The 14,706-nt window shown below is 37.0% G+C and overlaps 1 protein-coding gene across 47 annotated transcripts in view; it reads right to left on the bottom strand.

The window, feature by feature from the left end:
* The window catches only part of LOC135205709 (myoneurin-like), a 406,587-nt gene that overhangs the window by 318,072 nt on the left and 73,809 nt on the right, over window positions 1–14,706 (bottom strand). Inside the window, exon 6 of one of the 47 annotated variants that reach the window (XM_064236766.1) lies at window positions 2,150–3,513. The exons of 44 other annotated variants lie outside the window; for them this stretch is intronic. In XM_064236766.1, the coding sequence (XP_064092836.1) occupies window positions 3,265–3,513 (249 nt within the window). In that variant the 3' untranslated portion in view covers window positions 2,150–3,264. Of the gene's footprint in view, window positions 1–2,149; window positions 3,514–7,087; window positions 9,580–9,674; window positions 12,872–14,706 lie in introns of those variants that run through there. 2 more of the 47 variants (XM_064236770.1, XM_064236747.1) reach the window with 2 other exon arrangements.

Here is a 14,706-nt window from a genome sequence, read left to right as displayed (position 1 = left end):
AAAATTCTAATTAAATCACCCATACTGATGCAGTACTCCCAATATATTTCAACAGGAACTACAGGATTGTATTCGTTATTATGATTCAAGTTCACAGAATTTTTCAAAAAAAATTTTATAGGTTATAAGGTATACTAGAACCTTGAATATAGCATTTCAAATACTACTGCTCAGTTGGATTATTGAGCAATTACTTTAAATATCTTTTCGAATGTGTGGCCTACACTAAAAATTTAGGACACTTGTTAAAAGCAATTTGTTTTATAATGACAATGGATACTATCAACCAAAATATCTTTTCACTTGGTTGTACCAGATTAATGGCCCCACCATTCATTCAGACTGACAGGAGCAACCAAAGCACAGACTTCTAGATACATCAATTATAATGTAACCCTAAATCCACTTGTCAATGTGCAGGGTCACGTTTCTTTCTTTCAAAAGACCATCATGAAGAGTTTTCCCCTATGAAAGTAGGATGCTTACTAATACTGGAGATTGACTGGCTGATTGATTGATTGGTTGCTTGTTAGTTATACATACAGTTTGTCTTCAAAGGAGTTACTCTCTCATAGTCCCCACAAAGACCCAAAAGAGACCAACCAATTACAAAGAATTCTCTTATACAGATACAGTGCGTCCTTGACTTATGGTAGGGGGATTCCTTCCAATGCTGTGCCATAAGTTGGTTTTTCGCATTAATGGTGCTTCAACAGCACTCACGGCACTGTAACTTGGGTTATGGCAATGAAAGCGCTGTTAATATGATGCCTATCACTGCCATTAGCAGCATCAACGGCGCTGTAAAATGCCATTAACGGCACTGAAAAAGCACCATACAATCGAATCGCTCCAAGTCAAGTACGTACTGTAGTTGGTCTCTGCAGAATAGCGTTTGTTGGCACAGTGACAGAATATAAAGGACTCAGGACAGGTCAGGACAGGAAAGCTATCTCCTGACTGCCTTAGATCTCACTACATCTAACAGGTTGTGCTCCAGAAACAAGTGTTCGACTATGCATTCTTCAAGCGACATTAGTACACCTATCAAGCTAAGCACTACATTCTTAGTTTTAAGACCCAGCAAAATTTTTAGTTCCTTATAATTTGAATGGGTTACTTATTTAGCATATCCAATTATTTGAAGGAATTGTGGCATCTCAAGATCAATGACAGCAGGAGAGCAATTCAAGCATTTGGGAAGTGAATAGTACATGTTCCTTCAAATGCAAGCAGCTTTTAAAAATGCTTGTGATCATTCTTTTTTCTCCGGCCACTATGGAAGTGATATTTGTGACTGAACCCAACCCTTCACTTTTTTATGCACATTATTTTCATCATCATCACCAATGCTTTACTCACAAAAGATTTTCCCTTGTTGGGGTCGGATGTGGGAGAAATCTGTTTTTTCTTTGTCAATTTCTGGGTCTTTCATTGTTTTCATCTTACTACTTTCACATCTACAGTCAACTCAAGGGATTCAAGGGATAGGGATCACAACTCCCCCAAGCGTAGTTAAATTCCACGAATACTTGACACCCCTCTAAAAAAGCTTATAAATGCCTATTTTGATAGTTCAAACACCAAAAGCACCCTCTAAAACACAGACACCAGCCTATTTTATTAGTTTTATTGTGAAAAAACGTCACGAAAATAATAAGAATACGTACAGGCCGTCCACGCCTATCGCCGGACTCAGTTAATGGGGATCGGGTTTTATGGGGCTTGTCCAGCGCCATAATGGGCCAAGATTTGGTTATCGGAGTCAAAGTGCCACAAATCGCCAAGTTTCGGTTAATGGCAGTTTTTGCTTATCAGCACCCCACAGATAACAGACCCCCCCCCCACAACTGGAGACTGCCTGTTATATTTTTTTCAATGGTCCCAAGCTTAACTGAAGAAACTCTCCCAACCCTAAACCACTGTGCCCAGTTACTTATTTAAGCAACAGTTATCAAGTTATGGAAAAAGCTTGCTATGAATCCAAGTTCTGTTTCTTCTAAAAGTTGAAAATAACTTTCATTGTGAAGAGACAGGATCACAAAATCTATTTGTTCAAGATCACCCATAAAAATAACCCCTCCACCACCAACACTTAAATTTATCTGCTGTGCAAGATGACAAAGGCTAGATAAAATATACAAACAAATAAAGGTCATCGCATTTATTAAAAACTATAAGCATAGTATATATTACACAGAATCTTAACATTATTTGGCCATACCAATCTGGTAGTATGTACCTTTTTCCATAAAAGGCATCCTGTTACTAAAACTTCCCTTTATACACAGATGAATGTGGTGCATCATTAAAAGCTTACATTATCTACCCACACCCACTGAGAAAGCACCTACTATTCCACTATTATTATTATTATCATTATTATTATTATTATTATTATTATTATTATTGATGATAAATAGTTTACCTACAAATCAAAGGGTATGTATATGAATAACTTTAACAAACTGTTTGCATGCTAAATAATTTGTCAGCCAGATGCAATTGACCACACTTTACCATAAACAGCAAAGCAAATGCTCATCTTTCTGGATTTTAATCCTACACTAGACACCCAGCACCCTACCAAATCCATTTGGTTGAAAAGTACCTAAATTTTTCCATGACTAGATTATCAAGAACCTGACGTAGCTTCCAAGCATGTAGTTGTTAGGGCCCAAAAAGAATGTACATTTACAAAACATTTTAAACCTAAAAATAAAATACATACTAACCCAGTACATTAAATGGATTCTAATTCAGTCAGTATGTCTGCTTAATTTACTTACAAACATAAAGCTGGCATGATCTTTCAAAAGACAGGAACTTATACACTATACTATATTATAAATAAATCATAAACGCTGAATTAAGCAGTTGCATTAATATTTCTAACCAAGATACTATAACTAAGTTCTAATAGTATTTCAATATAATAGGCATTATCACACACACAAAATACCTAAATCTTGATTTTTGCATTTGAAAAACTATGACTACATACAAGTCCTGATACAAGTTTCTTCATCACTTTCCTAATAGAATTTTGAACTGATTAGTACAAAACAAAATAAGATCTACTTCTCAGCACAAGAACCTTTACATACTTCTTAATTGAACGTACCACTAAAAAACCTACTCCAATGAATTTTCATAAATTAAGAGTTTATCTACTATTTTAATGAAAACCTACGCAACAGGGCTTGAAGCACTATGACTCAGCTAATAGTTCATGATCAAATGGAACAAGAGCAAAATGGCCTATCATTGCCAAGGTTTACCAGAGTCATTTCTAATACTTCGAAACTGATGACTCAGCTCGTGAGACTTTAAATTTGACTTCTGATTAGACCGGTAAGGACAGTGCTTACAAGCAAAAGGCTTCTCCCCCGTATGTATACGAACATGAATTGCCAGGTTGGTTTTGTTATCAGAAGAGTAGGGGCAGTAGGGGCACTTGTGTCTCTTCTCTGTGGTCCCAGCAGCTGTCTGACTTGAGGTGATGGGAACGACCTGTGAAGATAGTATTAGCATTTATCTAACTACAACCTCAAGACTTTCAGTTTCTTACTAATACACGAGACAAAATTACACTGCTAATACCACATGAGATGAATGTCTAACATTGGAAAAATGCAAATACTACAGGTAACAAAGGAAACTTAAACAAAGAGCAGAAATTAACAGGTGCTATACTGGACACAAAAACACAAACCAAAACAAGGACAACAAAAATCTCAAAGATGAAATTTTGTGGGCCTTGTCCAGCAAAGTGTCAAGTACTGTACTAGAAGTTCTCTCAAAAAGTACATAGTCAATGTTCTTTACAATCTTCCTGCAGTTCCCCTCAAACCAACTAATAAGGTTTCTGTGTTTATTTTTCATCCATTCCCTTTGCTCCTGTTGCAATTATGTACTATATCTCTTTACTGGCAAATCATTCCTTTGAGTTAGTACTACGGAATCTGGACCTGCAACTCTGCTGTTCGGTTAAATTACTCTGTACTAGAACGTACTAATAATAGATAAACTTTAACTGTACCGAATACAACATTCCAGTCACTTTTTTATATAATGTTCTACATTTGTGTAATTATTATAATGACATAATAAAATAGTATTAACATATCTTCGTATTCAAATATTTATCACTATTAGGCAACAAGTGAAGCAGTTCACCACAGAACGAACAGGTCAAGAAAAAGCCACTCACAAAAAATCTGACAAACTGGAATGAAATCCCTGTAGCCTTTGACAAAAGATTTGGAATCTTCTACAGCTGGACTATCACATCCAGAACTCATTACGTATATACTGTACGTACTGTCAATTCTTCCTCATTTCTCTAGAGCTGCTAATTCTAATTTGCTCCTTGGTTACTTTAGAATGTGAGTATTAAACGGGAAAACTTGAAAAAGCATAATGGCTTTATCTTTCTTCATAGTATTGCTATCTGGTTTAACTAAAGAATGTCTGTGAGGTGATTACTAGAATTTTAAATGAAAAATCTTGAGGTTAAGTTTTTCAGCTAACGCATATCTTTCTTTCCGTATGAATGCCAAGTGTCCGTTTTTAAAAATGGAAGAAAATCTGTATTTAAATATCAACACTGCCAAGTACATACTATGTAGGAATCCCTTCAGCAACAATTTTCTGTTCCAGTGCTTAATATCCACCATTACGGCACTTAATGACCCAAGGCTTATTTATGCCATGACAAACTACAGCAGCCAACTGACCTGTCAAAAAGATGTTGCTATACAGGTGGTGGTGTGGAGTCAAGAGGTTGGAGATGCATGTCCTGTAGCCACCAGTATACCTATACTATGTTGTGATAACTAAGGTACTTGAGAACTAGCTTTGATATGAAAGTCCACAGGTGATTTAGGCACTGAGCTGGAGAGAGTGCCCTGCAGGAGATTCAAATCCTGTTACCAAATTAGTTTGGTCTTTTATGGGGGAGTGGAGGACCCCTGGTTCTTGTGTCCCACAAGCTACTTAACAGCTTTTACAGCAGATGGACCTGACAGGCTTCACAGACCACTGCCCGAGATGAAATTACATGGAGGACAAGGGACCATTCCTTGACTGAATGCTTTTCCTTACAATGAAGTAAGTGGTGATATTTCAGAGATACTTTACATAGTCATGGCAAAATGATTAAGAGGTGGTGTTCACAATATGTAATCCTCAAGTAAAGGACCTGTTGGGATAGAATTCATTGGGAAAGATCTTTCTTTGGCATGAAACTTGGCTAAACTCCCTGGCCCAGCATCAAATTGATGACCAATAATTCAGTACTTTTAAGAATACCTTTTTCCAGGTCATGAAGGGCCACACTGACAAGGAAGTAAATGACAACCAGTCTTCTTCTTTCCCACCGTTATCCCTACATTAAGGGATCGATTGCCTGATGCACCTTCTCCACTGCCTTCTATCAATGGCATCCTCCTCCACCAAACCTCTTCTCTCCTTATCTTCTTCACTTTACCTCGCCATCTAATTCTCTGTCTCCCTCTTGATCTTCTTCCTCTACAAGCCCTCTTCACTCCCTCCTTGTCATCCATCCTCAACACATGCCCATACCATCTCGATTGTGACTCTTTTATCACCTCTGTAATCTTTACTAAGCCTGCCCTTCTTACTTCATCATTTTCCAATCTCTCAAGCAGCAATATTCCCATAATCCACCTCAGCATTCTCATCTCAGTTCTCTCGAACTTTACTTCCACTTTTCTTCAGAGAGCCCATCTTTCTGCTCCATACATTGACACTGGTTCACTGTGAAACATATCTTGAATGTTTTACTTGATTGGCATTTTCTCATCACATACCACTCCACCTACCTCTCTACACTTCCCCTATGCAGCTTTTAGCCTACTGTCAACTTCACCCTCACATCCTTCCTCTTGGCTTAAAGTAGATCCCAAGTATTTAAACTTTTCTGCCTGTTTTATAATCGAGCCTCTTCTTTTTATTCACATTCACCTTTAAGCCACCCATCTCTAAAGAATTCTGATACCCTCCATCCCTTCTCTATAGGTCCTCATTTTCAGCAGTAACCACCAGACCACCGGCATGAAACAATTCCCACAACCCTTCATTCCTGATTGCTTCACTCAACACATCCATGACCAGCACAAACAAAAATGGGCTTAATGCTGGCCTTTGGTGTAATCCAACACTAACTTCAAAGTTTTCTGTTTCCCAACTGCTGTTATCACTTTTGTGCATGTTCTTTTATATATCTTGACCAGCCTAACCAACTTTTCTGGGAACTTTCCTTTTCCTTAAACACCACAACATCACTTCTCTCAAAGTCTATCAATGCACAATAAGAGCTCCTAGTTGGTTTCCCTCTAGCCTCTTTTCTTGCAGCTGTCTTACTTACTATGAAGATGGCCTCAACCATCTCACTTCCTTTCATAAATCCATACTGCATGCTTGCAAATTCAATATTGCTAGAATTTGGCCCCTTGGCAATGGAACATGCACTTAAATTTGGTACATACCCTGCCAAAAATTTATAGGCTGCCCTAAATGGAACTACTCAGAGTTTTGGTTGTCGGTGACATAAGTTGCCGATAAGAGAGTTATGGTGTCATAACATACCCAACAGAGGTGCCATTAACCAGTTATTGGCATCATTCACTAAAACTTGCACTTAAGCACCATAAATTGCTGGGTTTTGGTTTATGGCAGTTTTCACTTAATAGCTATAGCACCCTGCTAAGAATGCAACCCCTGCCGGTAACCGGGGAATGCCTTTTTTACTTTGTGTATGTATGTATGTATGTATGTATGTATGTATGTATGTATGTATTGTATGTATGTATGTAATGTATGTGTATTAAATTATATATATATATATATTAATTTTTTTTTTAATTATCATATATATATATTATATATATATAGATATATATATATTATTATATATATATATATATATAAAACAAATTTAAATGCTGAGATACTTGCCAGCCACTACAAAATAGGCACTTGAGCACCACAAAGGAATAATGGAGTGAAAAGCCCACTGAACATCTTTAACAATCCAAAGCAGTTAAATCTACAAAGAATACTGAATCTCTTTCTTTTAAAAAGTTAGTTTTATAGGAACAAAGTACATAAATTTACTGCATTTAGTTTTTATTAAAAAGTGGTCTTTACATACAATATACTCTCACATGATTCACCAATCCATATGAAACACTGCAGTAAACTACTTCTAGAACATGGCTTTCTTTTAGATGTACTGTCAACAATAAACAAGAACCACTGTAATACATTAATACCTCAAACATTTGCGAGGTTAGCTTCCTGGACCCATCACAGATCAGGAGGAATCATGATTGGTACTAATCACTAAAAATGCTAATAAATGCTTATTTCCAGAGTTAAAACCTCAAATATAACCCAAATCATGCTCCCAAAGTACTCTCATTTCATTTGAAAGTAAGCTTAATACATTACCCTTAAAAAAGAAATAAATGGTTGATGTAAAAAATAACGAGAGGTTAACACGACTCTCGCCCAGGCGGTCAAAGAAAGACTGGCATAGCGGCGTGGTCCTTGCCTACTCCTCACCCAAGCTACGCACGCGTTGCCAGATATCACAAGATTCCTTGCTTTCATCTACTTTTTAACTGGACACAGCTAGGCACTAGAAATGATCCTATTGTTAAGACCCGAGGTTTGTTCGCATATGAACAACAAAGTATGAATGGTATATCGCCTAATGGGTACTTGCCACCCTGGTGCATTTACAGTATGGTATCCTAATGTTACCCTTATACTATATCCTAATTCATTAGCCGCTGTTTGGTTTTGCACTCAGTTAGGTAACAAAGCAACAAATGGGGTTGTAAACTGTTGTTTTATTTGTTACTGTCTGGAAGGATACTGGGTAGTAAACTTCACACCCCATATAACGAAGGTACAATTTAATAAAATAAAGAATTCAATAAAATAAAGAAAACATACCTTCTGCAAGCAGAAGTGAAAAAATTGTGGATACAAAATAAAATTTTTTTATCAATTTTTCTTTTTCATAGCTATCAAACCTGAGGTCTTACGAATAGGATAATCTTGCGCCAGCTAGAAACAGGTTAAAAACAATCAAAGATTGAAAAGCAATGAATCTAGGGCATCTGGCAACTCATGCACATACAAAGTGGAAGCTGGTCACCGACCAGGCATAGAACTCTGACGTGTCCAGTTAGGTTCTGAAGAAAATTTCACGAATCCACATATGCGAATGCGCAAGGTATGACTCTATACTATTCATTTCAGTAACTAACATAAAAGGGACATCAATGATTTTTTAACAATAAATGCAAATGCAAGCGGAAGAAGCCATTACATCAGTACAATATCTTCCCCTTTTTACCTCCTTTGAAATGACAATAAGATAGCTGGTTGAAACTAGTTTCAGATTCTCCAATACTTACTACATTTTTTGGTGCTTCAGATATAAGTTAAAGACAGGGGCAAAGGTAACAATACTACTATACTACATACACATACTACCAAGCGGAGCAAGGTACAGTTTAAATTAAAAAAAAAAAAACTGACCCATTCAAAGTTATGCTGCAATATTCATCTTTAGCCAGATTCTCACAGTTTTGCATTACTTTATTGGTAAGCATAATACAAACACTAATAGAACCTTTTTTTATGGATCCACCTTTTGATGATTAACCCGTAAGAACCTCATTCAGTAATACAGTATATTAACAAAAGATCCACGGCCACGTTGCTCACCTGAACCAACTTGCTGCTCTTGTAATCACTGTTTATGATCAAGATTTGTCCTACATTCTTCAGTACCCCCCTTCGGGTACCAGCCTGACGCTTAGGGCCACTCTTTGAACATGTTTGAAGCTACACTACACCAGGATTACGTACTGTTAACTTGACAAACTGTATCCAATCATTCTTGAGAAGGGAATTTTTCAAGATGTTTTCCTGCATATTCTTTCATAAAAACTTGAAACCTGTACTGTGTACCCTTCCTAGTCTAGAGGGCCATGGTCTGAATTTAAACAAACTATAGTTTAAGCAAACTTTGTCATTTCTGGCCTTGTAGTTTGTATGATTAACTTTTTGTTTTGGCTTTACTTCATAAACGCATTATAGTTACAATAAGCTGTTCTCCCTAATGTTGATATAATGTCAAAATCAAATTCAAATTCTACCAATTTACTGAGATAAGTAAACTATGTGAAAAAAATCAAAAGTGGAAATAACTTTAATCATTCAAGCCTTAAAAGCTTCAAAACCACAGTACAGTATGAACTTTAAAATCCAGTCTAATTATTCAAATGGGGTCCTTGTGTCCCAAAATTATTTCTAGCCGCCCTTCCACCAACCATATGGCTCAATTCATGGGTCTTCAAATTGGACTTGTGGTTAGATCTGTAAGGACACAGTTGACAAGCGTAGGGTTTCTCCCCTGTGGGTGCGAACATGAATTGCCAAGTTGCTCCTTTTACACGACGAGTAGGGGCAGTAGGGGCACTTGTGTCTATTTCCTGAAGTCCCAGCTGCATTCCTACTGGAAGTGGTGGGTCTGACCTGCGAAGATACCAGATTCTTGTCTAACTAATCCTCATAATCTTTTGCTTCTTTCTATTACAATGTTGAACAAGATATAAATGGCTTCTACAAATACATAAGTAAAATGAATTTTTTTTTTTTTTTTTTTTTTTTTTTTTTTTTTTTTTTTTTTAAACACAAATGAAAAGAACATACCGTTTAGAATTTACTTAAATACATGCATGCCTTTAAAATTACCAAAGTACCTGATAATTATGAAGCTAAAGTATTTCCCGACAACAAATGAGGCCAAGGGAATACAGATGACGAATCCCATGGTAAATCCTATACCACTATAGTTAAGTATATCTTACGTTTTACCAGACCACTGAGCTGATTAACAGCTCTCTTAGGGCTGGCCCGAAGGATTAGATATTTTTACGTGGCTAAGAACCAATTGGTTACCTAGCAACGGGACCTACAGTTTATCGTGGGATCTGAACCACATTACATCGAGAAATGAATTTCTATCACCAGAAATAAATTCCACTGATTTCGCGTTGGCCTAGCTGAGAATCGAACTCGGACCACCAGATTGGTAGCCGAGCGCGAAGTCCACTCGTCCAACGGGAAACTCTCCTATACCACTAAACTGCAGCCAATAATCATTAAGTAAGCATCAGGAAAATGTGGACCACAAACAAAATCTCAGAAGGCAGTGGGTCAGAGAGGGCTGTGGTGTTGCTAAAGCAGGGAAGAAGAGGCACTTGAAAGAAAGGTCTGTTAGATGGCTTGATTTCTGCCAACTCCACAAGCAATGATGCTCAGTGGAGCCATAGTCTATTAATCCTTGCCATCACTAGGCCTTTGAAAATTCTGTTAGGCCTAGAGCCACAGCTGTAATTCACAATAGATTCTATTGCTGTCTATGATACTCATTTTTCCATACTTTGAAAGAAGAATAAGTACTTGTGCTTTATTACTGAGCAGTCATAAAAAGCCGAAAAAAAAGTCAGAATAAGTTTGAAATACCAAAAATTTATGCATCTTTATTAAAAGTGACCCTTGGGTTATTTGTATATCGGGTTATTTGCATATCATGTCAGTACATCATGAATGATTCAAAGGGTTAAACACAAACACGTGAATTGTACGTGTTATTTTTAAATTTGTATTGCTCTTACACAACAGTAAAGTTTTGCATCAGTATTGAGGATTCCAACAATTCTTCCACAATTCAAAATTAGCATGGCTTACGAAACACTGTTACACCATCTGCCAAAATGTTGCATAACAGAAGTGATTCATTACAAAAACCTTTAAAATGAAGTGTGTTCTGCAAACATTACACAAAGGAACTGAAGAAAACTAGATCCTTTTACTTGGGGACAAAAGTTACAAAATAAAAACAAACTAATTCACCTCAACATGATAAGCAGTATATAATTATAATTTTCATCCCAAGAACTTCCCACTTCCACACTGTTCTGTGCTAACAAATGGCCTATGCTAACACCCTAAACGACAAACAAAAAGACACCGAACAAGCTCACAGAGGAAAACACTGAACAGTTTATGGTTTTTCATTGCAGACTTAAATAATTGGCCATGCAATCCAACCAATTCCCAACCAATCCAAAATATAAGGTAACACAATACGTACATTGTGTTGGCATACTATATAAATAAAAAGGATAGTTGGTGATCATACACATAAAAGCTCAAGGCATTTGAGCCCCTAATGAATTGCCCAAACAGGCATGTAACAAACTTGACTAAACTAGCCTGAATGAGACAAGAAAGAGACTGGTACAGGCAGTCCCCGGGTTACGATGGGCTCGGCTTACAACGTTCCGAGGTTAAGGCGCTTTTCAATTATATTCATCAGAAATTATTTCTGGGTTACGACGCCTACAACGCTCATCTGGCAGAAGAAATATGACACCAAAAATGCAAAATATTCAATATTTGAAGGTTTTTTTTTATGAAAAATGCAATAAGAATGCACTTTACATAGTTTTCAATGCACCCAAAGCATTAAAAGTAAGGTTTTCTGAGGATTTTTCATGATGTTCTGGCTTATGACGATTTTCGGGTTACAGTGCGTCTCAAAAACGGAACCCCCTTTGTAACCCAGGGACTGCCTGTACTATCAGATATTGTGTGTGTGTATGGAAGGTAACTATCACAAATGCTGGCTGCTGGAGTGTCTCTGGTACCACTTTCATTGCATTATGCGTTGATGTCAGTATACTACATACAGGCAGTCCCCGGTTATCGGCAGGGGTTCCATTCCCGGGGGTGTGCCAATAAGCGAAAAATGCCATTAACCCAACTCAGTGATTTATGGTGCCATAATGGCGCCAATAACTGGAACTTGTGGTGCCAAAAAGTGCAGAATTGATGGCGCTGGACAAGCACTATAAAACCAGATCGCTCTTAACCGGGTACTGCCTGTAAACATTTTGTCAAGTGCCAAAATCTCTGTACAAAGGCAATCCACAGTCTTGAGACCAGGACCCCTTGCTTGTTTGTCCACTAATAAATACTTTCTTGTGAGAGAAATAGAAGCTCTTTAGTAATACTGCTGCAGTGAAGGCGTAAGCATTTCCTGAGAGAAACTAAACCTAATGAACAATCATGATTATTCATGAGCTTTGTTCTACCTTTGGTAACACAGCATATGTATGTGGAATGAGCTGGCAAGACTGTTTACATAGGGGTTTTTTACGGGTGATGGCTATCATCCAGGATTTTCTGTGGTCCAGCTGTGGCCTGGTCCCAAGGGTACCAGTTTTAAAAGGTTGGACTGTATAAAGAATTACATCATACAGTTTTGTAATAATTTGTCACTCAATAAAAGCACTAAGCAAATTATCTATAAACCTGTCTGAAACCTTTTTTTTTAGCAATAATACTCAGGGATGTATTTATTTCCATACTCTCCAAAAATGTCAATGACTAATTTCACTAATTTCTTGAAACTCAGCCATCGGCATGTCCCTCAAGTTTTTGTTGGGGTAAATGGGTCCTCAAGCTCTTTTTCCAAAAGTTTATGTCTTAGTAAATGAGTCTGCAAGCTCTTTTTCCGAGAGGTTCTAAACAGACAATACGAACACTCAAATGGTTTTTCTCCTGTATGACAACGCAAGTGATTCTTAAGGGTGGTGTGGTCTGCAAAACTCCTTGGACAATACAAACAATGGCAAGGCTTAACACCTAAGTGACGATTTGTATGACGCTTCATGTACGGCTTGCTACTTGTGCAGTACGAGCACACAGAGCATTGGTATTTCACGCTCTCACCAACCCAGCTTGTTCTCCACTCCACCTGTGAAGAATAAGGTTGTTACAGAACTGAGTTGCTTTCAGTTAAGTTCTTTACAAGTAAAGTTTACAATGATTAAATCACCAGTGTGACTATTTCAAAGACCATTAATTAAGCTAAAAATTTTGTTTTCCTTTTACAGAACATTATCCAATACCCCAAACCAAGCCATACCTCTAATTATAAGGTGAAGTGTGACAGTTTTCTTTAGATTCTTCTTCATCTACAGCTACATACTACTGTTGATTCACCATTTGTTTACCCATCCCAAAAACCTACATCAAATAGTATGACATTATGTAAGTACTTATACACTGTCACAAATGCAGGTTTATTAAAAACTATGGCATAATGAAATTTAATTCATTGAGGTTTATATTTTTACCTTCCCTTATACTACTACCCTGAAATGGCTAACTTCTACCCTTCTCTTTTTATTATTTTATACATGAACATATTAAAGGCGACAAGCAAGTACAAGTGGTCCCTGGTTATCGGCCGCTTCGCTCTATGGCACTTCAGTTTTATGACGATTTTCAAAAATATTCATTAAAAAATAAGGTTACCATGGAGTCACATTCGGTTATCGGCATCATAAGCCACTAGTTCGCTATGGCACGCCATAGCGGTTTATCGGGAGCGCCATAAAGCAAAGCATGAAAGTCTAAGGGAGTAAAACATACTTATGGCGCCGATAACCGGGTTATTGGCGCCATAAGTATGTTTTACTCCCTTAGACTTTCGTGCTTTGCTTAATGGTGATTTTTGCTTTATGGCACCCGGCCAGGAACAGATCCTCTGCCGATAACTGGGGACCACCTGCACCTGACTCAAATAAAGAACACGTAACACACTACAGGCAGTCCCCAGTTATCGGCAGACTCAGTTAATGGCGATCTGGTTTTATGGGGCTTGTGTAGCGCCATAACATCAGTGATTTAAGGTGCCATGATGAGCCAGGCTTCGGTTACAGGTGCCATAAGGTGCTGATAATAGAGTTATGGCGTAATAACATACTTAACAGAGGCACCACTAACCAAAACTTGGTGCCATAAATTGCAGATTTTCAGTTAACAGCAGTTTCCGCTTATCAGCACTGCACCGAGAATGGAAGCCCTGCCCATAATTGGGGATTGCCTGTAGTCAACTTTATTCTTGATAACAATGAATCAACTTTGGATATCCAATGCTAAAATCATCCAATTTGGTGGAAAAAGACCTTTAGGCAGCCCTTGGTTAACAGCAGGGGTTCCGTTCCCAGCCGATGCTGTTAACCGAAAATCACTGCTAACCGAAAATTAGTGATAACAGCACTAAAAACCTGCTTAACAGCACCACTAACCGAATATCGGTGCCGTTAACCAGAGATTGGCATTGCTGTTAACTAGAAAATGGCGCTGCTAACTAACTAACTAACTAACTAACTAACTAACTAAATATATATATACTATATATATATATATATATATATATATATATATATATATACATATATATATATATATATATATATATATATATATATATATATATATATATATATATATATATATATATATATATGTGTGTGTGTGTGTGTGTGTATGTATATATATATGTATGTGTGTATATATATATATATATAATATATATATGTATATATATATATATGTATATATATATGTATATGTATATATATGTATGTATATGTATGTATAATATATGTATATATATAATATATATATATATATATATAATTATTTCTTCTTGGCTTTATTCTGCCAAATATAAAATCAGAAACATCAGCGTATGAGAACTCTACTGCTGCTGCCACGACTCAACATCCTTCCACATTCTTC

Source organism: Macrobrachium nipponense, chromosome 24 (genome assembly GCF_015104395.2).
Source record: "Macrobrachium nipponense isolate FS-2020 chromosome 24, ASM1510439v2, whole genome shotgun sequence".
NCBI lineage: Eukaryota > Metazoa > Arthropoda > Malacostraca > Decapoda > Palaemonidae > Macrobrachium > Macrobrachium nipponense.
This window is presented reverse-complemented; position numbering and strand designations above follow the sequence as displayed.